The following is a 14,313-nucleotide window of genomic DNA, read 5'->3' on the forward strand; positions in this document are numbered from 1 at the left end:
AAGATTTCAGGAGCCCTGGGAAGAAGTAATTTTTTTCCCATACCATAAGCAAGCCAGAAATGTGTTACGCTTATATTTATTTTGTTTCTGTACCTTAAGGAATCAATAAACTACTGCAGAAAATTAGTTAGAAAGCAGAGGTTACCTTAATTGCACGTCCTTTTACACACATAGCATCCCAGCATTCACGTTTGATGACATCCTGCAAATAACGGTTGGCTAAATTCTCCATCTCAATCTCCTTCCTCACCTTTCAAGATACAGAAAAGAAAATAAAAAGATGTGGTGCGAAATAACCTAGGCAATTTGTATTGAGTTATTGAAAGAAACCTAACAGATGAAATGAATTACTGATATTTTATCATCCTAGACTATCGGAGCTATCGTCTCCAAAAACTATGTTGCATACTACTGAAGGGCACCATTTTACCTGTGAAGAAGATCATTACAGAACTTCAGCAACATGCCCAAGGCCACAGTGTCAAATTCATAGTTTCTGGCATAGATCATACTCCAGTTGGCAATGTCTGCATCAGCAGCTTCATCTTCTTCAAAAAGTGACTTAATACTTTTATTAAAGTATTATATTATATTTTTATTAAATTAATTTTATTAAATTTTTATTTCTTAATTAATTTTTATTAAATCAATTGTATATTATTAAAAGAACTAAAATACTTTTAAGTTTTCCTGCTTCCCAACAACTTGGAGATCGTCCTTTGTTCTTCAGTCACTCTTTCTCCTTTTCACTGCCAGTTTTAAAATGTTCTCCCCTCATTCTGTCATACCCTGGCCACTTCTTGTTCAGCCTCTGCTTGCGCTCTTTCCTGTTCTTCTGTGTCCAGGTTGAACTCCTGCTGCTCCAGTTTCTCAACATCTGGCACCTGCTCATTTTCATGCATCATTTTCTGAATCTGTTTGTTTAAAAATAAGTATAAGGAATAAAAAGTAATTTGAATGTGAATAGAGGAAATACTATTTTTAACACTATAGAACTTGATACCAGAGAAAATGATTTTAATTGCCCCCGCTTTAAACCACTTCATGGTAATTGGTAGAACGTGCTGCCCGTAGCTAGTGACAGAGAGTACTATGTGAATATATTTCATCTTTCACTTACAGATGATTTCGATGTTATATGTGAAGTTGTGCATACTTTCTAAGAACCTGTAGTACACAATTCTTTATTCTTTGGTTCTGAGAACTTTATTAAGCTGTTACCACTTTATTAAGTTGTTATCTATCTCACACAGTTCCACAAAGGGAAGAGCAAAATCCCGTACCTGAGTAGGAACAGCCCCATGCACCAGGACACAATTGGTGCTGAGCAACTGGAAAACAACTTTGCAGGAAAGTAGCTGGGGGTCCTGGTGGGCACCAAGTTGAACCTGAGCTAGCAACATGCCCTTGTCACAAAAAAAGGCTAACAGTATCCTGGGCTGTATTGAGAGTTGTGCTAATAGGTTGAGGAAGGCGAGAGACATGGATGTACTGGAGAGAGTCCAATGAAGGTGATTATGGGGCTGGATCATCTCTCATACGAGGAAAGGCTTAGAGAACTGGAGCTCTTCAGCCTAAAAAAGAAATGGCCTGGGAGCGGAAATCTCATCAATGTCTATAAATACCTGAAGGGAGGGTGCTGAGAGGGCAGAGTTAGGCTCTTTTCAGTGGTGCCCCATGACAGGACCAGAGGCAACGGGCACAAACTGAAACACAAGAGGTGCCACTGAAACATCAGGAAACACTTTTTTACTGTGAGGCTGACTGAGGACTGGAACAGGTTGCCCAGAGAGGTCATGGAGTCCCCGTCCTTGGAGATAATAAAAAACTGTCTGGACATGGTCCTGGGTAGACTACTGTAGATGACCCTCTGCTTTATCCTCTTGCTGGTAGCAGGTTTTATGGAAGGAAACAGAAGGAAGAGGAGACGATAGTAGTTTCTATAAGGAAAGGTTGTTAGACATGCAGAAACCAGCCTGCTGAGGGGATAGATTGCTCAAGGTATAAGAGCAAAGGAAACTGAGAACCAGACAGTAGTTCCTGGCAGGTTCAGCGTATAGTCCCTGAAGAAGCACATCTCTTTATTACCTGTCCGCTCGGAGTTTATGACAATAATGTAACTGAGCGCTAGAGCTGACAGCCATAAAGGAAGTGCACTTGTAAACAAAACTGGTAAGCTGAGCCATTACCCTCGTAAGAAACTCACAGTTTTACGCAGCTTTTTAATTCCCATTTGCAGCTCTTCCTTCTGGTTAGCAAATTTCTGAGTCTCTTCTCTAATGACCTGGCATACAAGAGATATGTTGTTGAAAAACAAAAACAGACAAGAAGAGAAAAAAAGATTGAAATAATCTAAAGGAACATTACCTGTACAGAAAACAAAATTCCAAAGGGATTAATAACTAAAACAGACATATTCCTAATTCAACAGGATGATTCTTAGAATTGCTCAAGAGAAAGAAGACTGTACAACCAGGTCACACTATAAACTGATTGTACAGCAATAGAGCTTAAAAGAAAGAAAATATTAAAGAAAGAGGTAATTACAAGTGCAATAATGACAGACACATTTAACTGCATAAAGCCTCCTGCCAGAATTTGTCAAGTGTTTCATATTCCTTAGACTTTTCATTGTCACTAAGCGTTTCCAGTGGGATATTTAAAGACACAAGTAAACTAACATCTGTTACTCATTCTGGAAGCTGTAAAATTTTCTTTGCCCCTACAACCTTGCCAATTCATCTTTTAGGGAAAATTTTGCGATTAATCCACACCTCTGGAATTTGCTTTCTAAAATAAGTTTGCAGCTTTAAGGAGGCTGATGGCTATTGATTGAAAGGAAGGGGTGTATCATTCTGACACTGGATGGCCTCCATCCTCTAGAAGTCAGACACGCGTCCCTTAGGACATTAACAAGCAGCTTAAAACAAACTAGGACCACACTGCTGCCCTTCGACTTTTGCTTCTCATCACCTGTCCCTAGCTGATACCAATAGTCATGTGATACTCATGTGTATGCACAGTCACATGGATTTACCAAAAAATTCCAGTAGAGACATCAAAGCATGAGTGGCAGCACCAAAGTAGAAACAGGAATATATGTCTGGGAGAGAGATGGAGAAGATGACACTGAAAGTGGCGATATGTCTTAGACTGACTTCAGCCACTTGTGAAACTGCATCGTGATTTGGAAAGTCACTCCTGAGATCACTCAGAAAGCAATGATATTTTGCTCTGTCCTATCATCAAACCTCAAAAGCTGAACAAAATGTACAGCTCTGGCTTATATCAGAAAGAACCTCCTGCCATCCATAAATTCATATTTCTGGGAAAAAAAAAATAAAAATCTATACTAACATTATCATAGCAGTTTCCAGGCTCACAAAGTGCTAAATCCCCTTTCTGTAGACAGTTAGATCTTTGATATACTTTAACTTTTAGAAGAAAATTCTTTATAAGTTTCTAAAGGAAGCCAATTTCTCTGGCAATCTTTTTTAGTTTACTCCTTGTGTGGAAGTGGTCTTTTGGTATTCAGAGGTCCTGTTGTGCTAGGCACCTTCTCCCATGTACTTATAGCCTTGGCCTGGGATTTCTAAAAGTCTAGATTGCAATGCCTTAAAGAGAGGTCCAAATGTCAGAAAAGCTTTAGAAACTAGATTCCTTTACAGTATAAAACTTGGCACCACAAATCACTACTGACTCTTGAAAACTCTGGCTTTGATTAATACTTGTTCTATGAAAGTACCTTCTGTATCTTCTGACCCATCCACGTCACGTCATCGGTACTGGCTGAATACAAACTGGTGATGTTTCCACCTTCTTCTGACACCTCTACACTGGAAGTTTTAAGTGGTGCCTCCTGAAATTAAGGATATAAACATCCATCTCAGGTACTTAGAGAGAATGAAAGAGACAGAAAAGAAAGAAAAAATGGACTCACATTAGAAGCAACACCACCACCACCAAGTTCCAGAGTGTTATAACATTTTTGTTCCCTAAGCAGTCCCCAAATCTGATCCTGCAAACCCTTGCTATTATGCCAAGACTTTTGACTCAGAGGGGCTGACGGTACCAATCTCTGTAATCATTGCTTTGCTTGATTTCAACCGAAAAACATCTGACTGGTTATAAACTACGTATAGCAGTAACAGCACACTGGGAATGACACGTAACTTCACATGAGGAGAAATGGCCTTTCACAGTTTCCTCTGGCTGAAGAAACCGAGTGACACTGAAGACATGAATGTCATCCTCCCATAACTATTTCACAAAATAATAATTAAGCATATTCAGCCCATCCTCAGGTGTATTCTACTTTTACAAAAGGATCAGAGTTTGTTTTGATGACAGCTTTTATCATGTGTAAATATTAGGATAATGATCAAACTTTTTTCCCCAATAAAAATTAAGAAAACACCTTAAATTTCACTTCTGGAACTGATTCTGATGTAGATTCTGGGTCAAACTGCCATTCTGCCATAGATTTTAAAACAACATTTTCATTCAAAGTAGACTTGTTCAGTACAGCAAGAAGAGATTGCCAGTGAAAAGCAGCTTCCTTAGCTTCAATTTTCGTTATCTTCCTAGCAAACAGAAAGGGAACAGATGTATTTTTTTGTGTATTATGGAAAAGGATGAAGTATTAAATATTCTTTATAACACAATTATTAAGTTGTTCAAAAATGCCTATTCAATATTTTTACATATGATTCAATATTGTTTGTGTTCTAGAATTGCATAATTAAGTGAAGTTTCCACAGACTTAGAAATTCTGAAAGATGGATTACCCAGAGTAGAAATATTGCTCTTGTGGAGTCACCTTTAATCTCTCCATCTACCTGAACCTTGTTATATCTAAACCATGACAGAAAAGCTGTAGTAAGTGCCTCTTACTCCTAATGTTCTAAGAGCTCTCTGTAGCCACAGTTGAATTCCCATTAAAGCTGTGATGTCTCCTAATCACTGAGTTAAAATAGTATCTCATGAGATTACATCCTTTACGCCCCCAGAGAGCTCCTTCCAGATGGTTTGAGAGTGACAAGAAGCCCACTAGGGGTATACTTATCAGAAGATACTCCTATATCTTATATTGCAACCGTACCCAGAGTACGAGACTCTTCATGAGCTAGGGAGACCGCTTCTAAAGATGAGAGGAATGATTTTATTACTATCCAATTCTTCTCCTTACTTTGACACTAACAAAAAGGAAGTCTTGAATTGCAAGTAGATGCAAAAATGAGTCTGTCAGGATACAGGATTTTGCACCATCAATATTGGTCTGCCACTTTATACATACTTCCATTTCAGACACACCAGGGCACCATCATTTTCACCAGTAACAAGGATGAATTTGCCATCCAGCGAAAATATCATGGATCTGATTCCTCCTCCTTGATACGAGTGACAATGCTTTCGAGCAAGTATATCCTAGAAAAGTCATAGAAGCAGTATCAGCAAATATGTTTTCCTAATGGAATATGCCTGTAAATTATGCTTTAGTTTTAGATAAAAGTAAATAAAAAAAATCTCAAAGTACATAAAAGACTAGGATATATGAGTCTAAAATTTTTGACTACAGATGGGGCAAGTTTGTAGCATATTGATTTTGCAGGAGATAAAGAAGAGTAGTAAAATTATCTACACTAAGATTTACTAGAGAAGAAAGTAAGCAGTTTATACGATCATATACACATTCATTATAAAAACAATTCTACTGTATGAGAGTCTATGCCAGTTCATGCTCAACATAAATTTTTCTGGAACACCTTATATTCAAGTAAAGAAAAGCTTACAGTGAAAGAAAGTAGCTTTCACACCTCTTTCTCATGTAAATCAAACAAAGCCTTTGCCTGGCTGCCTACCTACCATAGTAAGAGACTGATAGATGACCAAAACACCGTCCTTTGCTGCTGATGCCAGCCAGCGTCTGTTGGGTGATAAACAGAAGAAACCTGATCCAAACTGATTGCTGGGAATCCTCTTTTCTGATAGAAATACCGATGGACCTGCCAACATATTCTGCCAAACAAACAAAATGTTAGCAGCAGTTCAGATGATGGAAAGATTTATACCATTTTGAGAAGACTAGTGAGAGCTTTGTGGGTTATCACATGTGCTGCAATTTAAAATGTTGTTGGATTACTGAGCTCAGGAAGCAGTACTGTTGCTATGCTGCCGATTTGCTTCTCATCTCTTCAAAAGCGTCTTTATTCAGTATGTTTGGGCCTATATATATACTATTCAGTATGTTTCTTGGCTCAGAAAGTACTGGGTTTGTCAAAGAGGACTGCTCACCTTTGGAATTCACCTTCTTGCTTGACCTGACTCTTAAACTGAGTGAGGCCTATGAGCTGCAGAGAGCTCCAGTTGAGCAGCAGGCAATGACAGTGGCTTCCTGAAGCCCACACGACTTAATTCTGAGGCAGGGCTGGGCTGGGTTTGCAGTTGCCTCTTAGAATAGTGGGCTCACACTGACTCAGTTCCTTCAATAGCTGGATATTCAGGTTACTCAGCAGACTGCACAAAAGTAGAGCTCCCATACAGAAGCTACAGGTGAACTGCCTGAAAGCTGTATGAATTTTAAGAACCAATATTTGGCTTTCTCTGTAACAGAACAAGGAGATGGCTTTTGCCAGGTTTCTGAGCAGATGGTAGGATACCAAAAATTTATATTTATGGATGGAATAGGTATTTTTAGTGCAGAGAAGATTTCTTTAAGATAATATCCTAATATATTCACTTTATCTACAGCTTTTATTCACTGGTATTTAACCACCACCCAAAATAAAGCAGCTTCAGAGAATTACCTCTTCAGGGAGATGGTATTTACAGATGAAAGGTGCACAGTTACAGTAGCCATAGACAATGTTATCCTTCAATCTGACTGCTGAGCTCAAAGGGTAATCCAGATCATATTGCTCCTTTTTAATGGCACTAGCATTAAGCATTCCTTGTTCATTAACATACTTATCGTTATCTAAAAAATTGAAAAAAAGAAACAGGGAGGAAGAGGCAGCACTACCACTAATGCAGGTACTTCACCTATCAAGTAATTATGAAAACCAAACTCAGGAAGGAGTAAGCATGATGTGAGTTTTCAAGGAGACTGGAAATTAAGATACCTTGGTTTAACACTAACTCTGTGGGTTGTGCTGCTGTAGCACACTGCAGTGAAGCAGAGAGATAGCTCTACTACCTCTAAAGAATTACTAGAAACAGTTTAACCCCAGTGATGTGACGATTTGTATACACTAATTTACCCCCTGATGCAATAACTGTACATCTTCATCAACTCTGCAAATCAAGCCCCATTTCATCTGTTTAAAAACAGGCACAAAAAGAAGCCCAACATTAGTGGAGATTTAAAGAAAATACTAACATCATTGAAAACTACTTCGTAAAAAGTTTGTAAATTGTAAGGGCATTTAAAAATTAAATGTAAATAACTAGAAAATCTGACACTAGGCTTACTAACAGTTTCACAGAAGTTTTCTCCACAAAAGGCTTTGTTAGTAATTCAATTGCATATAAAGTGAGTAAAATGCCATAAAAATAGAATGATGTTAACGATGAGCATAGGCTGCCTTTTGCTGTAATGTGATAGATAGAAGACATCACCAAAACCTCAAACTGTATTGATTTGACAATTCTTAGGTGGAAGAGACATCGGACTGGAAGTTCATGGTGCCACTGCCAACCAAGCCTGTCCTGCGCTGGCTGCACGGCGAGGACACCAAGGCACCATTAGCCTTCGCTGTGCCTTAGTTAACGCATTTAAGCCCTTTCATGACCACTGAATTAGTTTCCCGGCTGATTCCAGAAAGAGCCCCAAATCAATGCATTACTAGAATATCAGGTTTAGATATTCCTAGAATACCAGATACAATTTAAAGTTCTGTGATCACTCATGACACTGAGGTCCATTTTTTCTTGCTTATAGAACTTCTAAAATGCTATCAGACTACAGCTCTGTCCTGAATGACACAAAGTACTGACTTGTTTCACAGTTGAGCATGGCATATATAACACAAATCCTGAACAGTATTTGAGAATTTAGCATGGATTACCCAATTTAGTGAAAGACTTACAGGTTCCCTTCATTCTACTTCCAGATTATGAATAGAGATTCTAACTGTAATGTCCAATATGTACATTTCACACTGCAGATACACAGGGCCAGATTTCCAGGAGGTGAATGGAGGTACACCATTCTTAAGTCTCCTTAATTCTCCCCTTTTACTCATAGTGCTGTTTTTTTTTCATGTACTGTTTCTCTGCAACATTCCTTATTGGGATAGAAGCTAATATTTTTTTTTAAATACAACAGACTTCTTCCTTGGTGCTTTTATATAGAAAAGCTATAACAAAGACAGGGAATCATTATTTTTTGAGATATATCAACCTTTAACTTTTTCCTAATGAGCTATTATATACCTATAATCATTCTTTGAAGAGGCTGGTGGGATTAATTCCACTTTGAACACCTGATACACTAGTCTGCATACGGGTGATGCCAAGCCCAAGGCCTCTTTGTGGCTGGCTTTGCGCAATGCTCACACAGCAATAATAACAATAACAACCAGCAGTAGCAGTAGTTAAGTGGTGGCTTTGTGATTCTAGAAATGAATTACTTTTTCTTTCCTTAGCTGTCCCTCAAAATACTGGTCTTTCTGCTGAAATGATTCAGCAGACTATAAGTCTGCCGCCTGCTGTGTGAGAAATGGTGTCCTCAGAGAATGAGGACAGATGAGATGAGGAAAGAGATTACGATTGTTAGTATTTTTTGTTAAGGGATGGCAATAATATGTTCTTGCCTTAGAAAAATATCACGTATATATGTCAATTCTTACCTGTTGTGAGTACTGAAGGTAGACAAAAAGTTGCCAGCCTTGCTTGCTGGACCTCAGCTACGTTAAGAAGTGCTACCACTTCAACTGAGTCGTTCCTCAAGTCAGAAACTACAGAAAGATCCAGCACTTCATCTGCCAATGCTGAAGCAGGTAGGGAACAGCAATGTAAATTGTTACTAAATCATTGTAACGTTGTTTTTACTAAATCATGTGAAACAAAATGAGATCCACGGTTTCGAACTTGCATTAAAACAGCAGACAAGCCACAACCTGGTTTCAGAAAGCGCTGCACGCACACAACTTCAGGTTGAGGCATCAGGTGGTGAGAATACTAAGCACCAGAGTGTTATTATTACATTAAACATTCAAATCTGAGTTTACATCCCGCTGGAATTGTAGCAATTTTGAGGCTGGCTGCTGCTAACCACCAGATAAAGCACAGAAAAGCCCTGCTCTAAGAAGCCAGCCAGACAACGAGAACATGATCAGGCAAATTCTGAAAATTAAGGAGATGTAATTCTATATTTGTCAAACCAATTAAAATGATAAAATAATGCCCTTTCTACTTAAAATTATGATGAAGATCCACATGCACGGATGCGATCTCTAAGTATAATGTTACTGGAATTGAGAGACTGCATAAACAAATTTACAAATTTCAGAAGAACTTTTTTTCAAGTTAGAATTCTATTTTTTATTCTTCAGTATCAACCAGCAAAGCTGACAATTCCAACAGCACCCATGTTAAAGACGGGGCAGACATTTGTAATAGGAGATTGCACCCAGCTATCATGACCTACAGTTTTTTAGTCTAAGTTCACATATGACGAGCCATAAAGGTCTTAAGTTCTTTGCCAGCACTATTAACTGTTGTGCTGAAGTTGTGATCAGTTGGTCAATTAATCCATTCTCTTCCCTGTGACTTATACGTGCCCTGGAAGAAAGGTCATATTACATTTGCTAACTAAAATTACAGAAGAAAAACAAAAAAAAGATTGGCCAGAACAAATATGGTTGGGAAATAGGTGGGAAGAATATGTTTCGTTCTCCGAAAAAATAAGTAGAATGAAGGAGAATGGCTTAATTTGATCAGCAAGTATACTTAAAAGACAGCAAATCGTGAAAATACAATGTAGTTAATGTTGTTACATATATTACCTACATATCCAAGAACTTGGAATAATTTTGAAGGCCGGGCATCTAGAATAAAAATATGTCCTTCTGTAGCTCTAGTGATGAGGAACTGGCCACTCTGATCATAACTAAGTAAAATATAAATGCAAGTAGAAAACAGTTCAATACAGTCAATAAAGAGGTTCAAATAATTCCAGCCCCATAACTCTGCTGACTTCATTGGGGCAGAAACGCAACTGAAATTTCATCTTCTAGGTTTACCGGGTCAGGGCCTGATATAAAGCCCAGTGCTATGAGTGCAATCGCCAATTGAGTGTTTGGTCAATCTAAAGCCAGTGATCCTGCATAGCAGTCTATGTTAACAAGTTCATTAAATCTTTCTTTGAAGTTCACTTTTCAAAAAAATAAAACTCCTATACAGTTTTTCATATTATTTTGAATAGGCATGTCTTTGTTTGCATTGGCTTGACTTTGAATAAGTTGCTTTCTGTATCTATTTTTAATGTTTTATCTTGGGTAACTGTAAAAAAAGATCACATCTGAGTCTCCAAATAACAGGCAGACTTATGTTAAAGTTCAACAGTTCGAAATCCATTCTTTTTTTTAAGAAGTAAAACGTTCTCAGGTTTTTCAATAATTGAAAAAACCCCAAACAACAAAAAAAGTCTTTAAGATCACTAGAGAGAATTACAGGAGGCCTGCTAATTTCTGGAACTCTAAGCAAATGAATAATTATCAATGGTAATAAAAATCCACCATAATAGAAGGGATGACCAAAGGGCTTAAACTTAAATTCACAAAACTTCAAATTTATATTCAGTGAGAAATAACCCTCTAAATTCAGATACATGGAATTGTGCATAGTTACTGCATATGGTGATCTGTCAGAAAGGATGTTATAAATGAGCATCTTCAGTGCTCAGTTAAACCTTCTTAAAATACTAGTTTATTATATTTCTCATATAAATCCTGCTACTACTCCTCTTGCAAGCAATTCAGAATATGTTGGGGAAAACACCTTGACACTGTTAAAATATATTACTTTGTTATTTTTTTAATAAATCCTTCAATTTTTTTGTTCAACCAACAGCATTACTCAAGCAACAAATTGAAAATATTCCTGCCCTTGTTACTACATACTTACTGCAAAGACAGCACTGGAAATTTGGAAAGAAAAATTCTGTGAACAACCCGTGGAGCTTCAACTTTGGTAACATCAAGGAAATAGATTTGACCCATTTTGGTCCCTACAGCAACACTGTTGGAGGAGGGACAGCAGGCCATAGCAGTTGCCTAATTGAGAAGTAAAAGATACTTAACAGTTCCTTATCATTTGATATATTATGCTATATGTTAGTATGCAATTTCTTTTACTACTTAAAAGTCTCTAAAATGTGAAGAAGAAACCCTAAGTGGTTTATTTAAAAAACTTTTTTGTTGTTGTTTTTAACAAAGGAAGGATTTTAGAGACATCATAGGCATTTTTACCTATGCTCTGTATCTACATATTAAAAGCTAATTCTGCGCTCCTCAGACAAAAAACTTTATATCCATTATCCAGATTTTAAGTGAAAAAAGTTCCACTCAAATAACACAAGTACACTGCTGTGTGTATAGCTGTTATAGAAAGTGATTTTTTTTCTTACTATGTCAGATTTCAGGGTCTGAATACATCCTAAATCAAGACAAAGCATCAACAGTGTGAAATACTTTTATCAACTCAATTCCTAAAACCTGTTTTTCAGGTCAGTCAAGGTATTTAGTTTTTATACACTTGAAAATGTTCCTTTTAGTTCTGACACTCAGTAAAAATTAAAATTTAATAAAGTAATATCATAAAATTTAGATTGTTATTTACAAATACATGCTTACAGACACATCACTAGGACATTAGGTTGAAATGTTTCCGTCACTTTATGGCCAAGTTAAATACATGATTAGTTCAAGGAAACGTTCTGAAATATAATCTTTATAAAAACTCTTTCATGGGTTGTTCAAAGACACTACTGAGCTTTCCCCAGCACAGATTGATCCAAATCTGTGGAATATTATGCTATGAATTGAAAAATACTAAAGAAAATTTTAAGTATCAGTCACTATATAAGCTCCTGGTTACACGTACCTCAATATTAAGGTTCAGCTTGCTGAGACAAGTTCCATCTTCCAGGAACCAAACTTGTACTTCACCTGAACTTGTTACAGACTGTTGGACAGAGGAAAAACATAGTCAAAAGAGGGTGGAATAACCAAATAGTCTGGAAATGACTAGTGATCTTCTATAGAACATAAACTCAACTAATGTCCAAGCACAGCAGATCAACTAGTTTTCCTTGGGATTATCTTGCTTTTCCTTTAAGTCCAGTTGCCGCAAGGTACACCTGTCTAAGGAAAACATTTAGTAACTTCCGTGAATCGCTGCAACTACGGGAATGGTCTTTAAGCAGAATGAGACAATTTAGGGCAAAACATGTAAGCTTGATCAATATTAGCACTCCCACCATTCAGCCAGCAATAAATAAACCTGTTTATAATTTTCTTTGTGTATGAAAGGGCTTAAGGAGAGGTCTTGTTTTCTGTCATGAAAAATGATGCATATCATAATGGTGCTCCAGTTCTTCCTATATCTGGGCTATTTTATAATTCCACAGTAAAGTATGGCTAGAGATCAATCAAGCCTCATTCAGAGTCAGGTAAAATCTATCATTCCTGTGCTAACAACAAACAAACAGATTCAGCAAACCTAATCGATTAAGACCCCAGGGTTCCTAGGCTGGCTACTTGAAGAATTCATGGCCTGGAGATCAATCAGACTCGTTGGCTAAAATATATGTCTTGCAGGAGTCAAAGACATAGGAGGAAAGCAAGGAATTGCTCAGAATGAACAGATCCATGAGTCAGGACTTCTTTGTCCCTGGACCCAGGACAGAAGCATCTCTCAGGCTGTTCCAATTTGTGCCGAAGGCTGAAAAGATAGTAGGAATTTCTTGTTCCAACATCTATTCTCTGAACTGAATCCACCTTTTGCTCAGCTATGTTCTTGAACAATAGCGAGTCACACAAATCAACAGCAGAACCCGTATGACATTTTAGCAGTCTGTGAATTACCCACCTTGCATTCTAGGGCAAGATCCTTTTATAGGCCATACCTGAATTATTGCCATTTAACAATAAGTTACACAACTGTAACAAATATCAGAACAGTTCCAATCTCTGCAAGGCTTTTGATTTTGTGCCTTAGCAACGTACTGATTACCTGAAAAGAGCCACAATTACATATGAGAAAGAATACCATTTCTTACCACACAGTACTTGTCCCCCGGAGTAAGAAAATCAGCCGCCAGAAAACAAGTGCTGCATGCATCCAAGAGTTTGACAGCTTCTCCACAGTGCACAGGTTTGTAAGTATAGACTGTCCCCTGGCAAATAAAGAGAAATAATCTATCATTGGGCTACGAAACACTTCATTAAAAGCTTTCAAAGACTCCAACAAAAAATATACATCTTTCTGAGCTTCACCCTTTAAAGTTTTATATTTGACTCTAAACTGTGGTAAAAAGTGCTCAGTAGAATTCAGCTGAATTTACTGGATTATATGAATTTGCACTAGCTGAAGATCAGGTTAGTTCATTTTAGAGTGATCCAGGTAGTCCCATTTTTAAGAATTTTTGTTTCTCAAAATTGCTTAAACAATTTAAAACCACCCTATTTCATGTTACTGCAGGAATCAATATTCTAAAACAACACAAAACATAAATCATAAATCTTAAGCTTTAAGAGTTGGTTTTATCTAAAGATCTCAAAACCTCTTAGAAACAATTAATAACTAATATTAAGAAAGATTTTAGAACATCTCTAGCCATGTTAAAAAAGGAGAATGAAATCAGAGAGTGGGATCAAAGTTACCATTGCACTGCTGTCCTGAACACAGAACCTCCCAACTCACACACATGCAACAAAAACATTTCAAGAGCCTTAAAAATGCCAATTTGAATGATTAAAAGTCTGGAAAAACAGGTGGAATTAGAGGATTTGGGACCCTTGTGTAAGATTTCTGCACATCAAGCTGGTCAAAGCAGGATCTTGGACTGGGTTGCCAGACAAATTCAGGTACATGCACAGAATAACTCTATTGTATGGTCTGATGTAACCAAGCGACACTTTCCTTCCTGTGCATCCTTACACATCACGCCTAAAGCTCACGCTCAGTAGGTTCCACATGACCTGGACACACTGGAGACGTTGAACATTTACTCCCCTGTAAACACACAAGTATTTCTTCTGGGAAATCTCAGCACTAGGTACTTTATAATCCACTATCTGTGGGAGACAA

General features: G+C 37.5%; 1 protein-coding gene across 1 annotated transcript in view; it reads right to left on the reverse strand.

Moving 5' to 3' along the window:
- Positions 1–14,313, reverse strand: part of CFAP43 (cilia and flagella associated protein 43) — a 50,534-nt gene that overhangs the window by 18,145 nt on the left and 18,076 nt on the right. Inside the window, 13 exon segments of the mRNA XM_074158975.1 lie at positions 146–250; positions 789–914; positions 2,207–2,284; positions 3,746–3,859; positions 4,418–4,583; positions 5,297–5,427; positions 5,866–6,018; positions 6,807–6,976; positions 8,850–8,990; positions 10,008–10,111; positions 11,128–11,276; positions 12,106–12,186; positions 13,283–13,399. Coding sequence (XP_074015076.1) covers positions 146–250; positions 789–914; positions 2,207–2,284; positions 3,746–3,859; positions 4,418–4,583; positions 5,297–5,427; positions 5,866–6,018; positions 6,807–6,976; positions 8,850–8,990; positions 10,008–10,111; positions 11,128–11,276; positions 12,106–12,186; positions 13,283–13,399 — 1,635 coding nt within the window.

Source organism: Numenius arquata, chromosome 15, assembly GCF_964106895.1.
Source record: "Numenius arquata chromosome 15, bNumArq3.hap1.1, whole genome shotgun sequence".
NCBI classification, from domain to species: Eukaryota; Metazoa; Chordata; class Aves; order Charadriiformes; family Scolopacidae; genus Numenius; species Numenius arquata.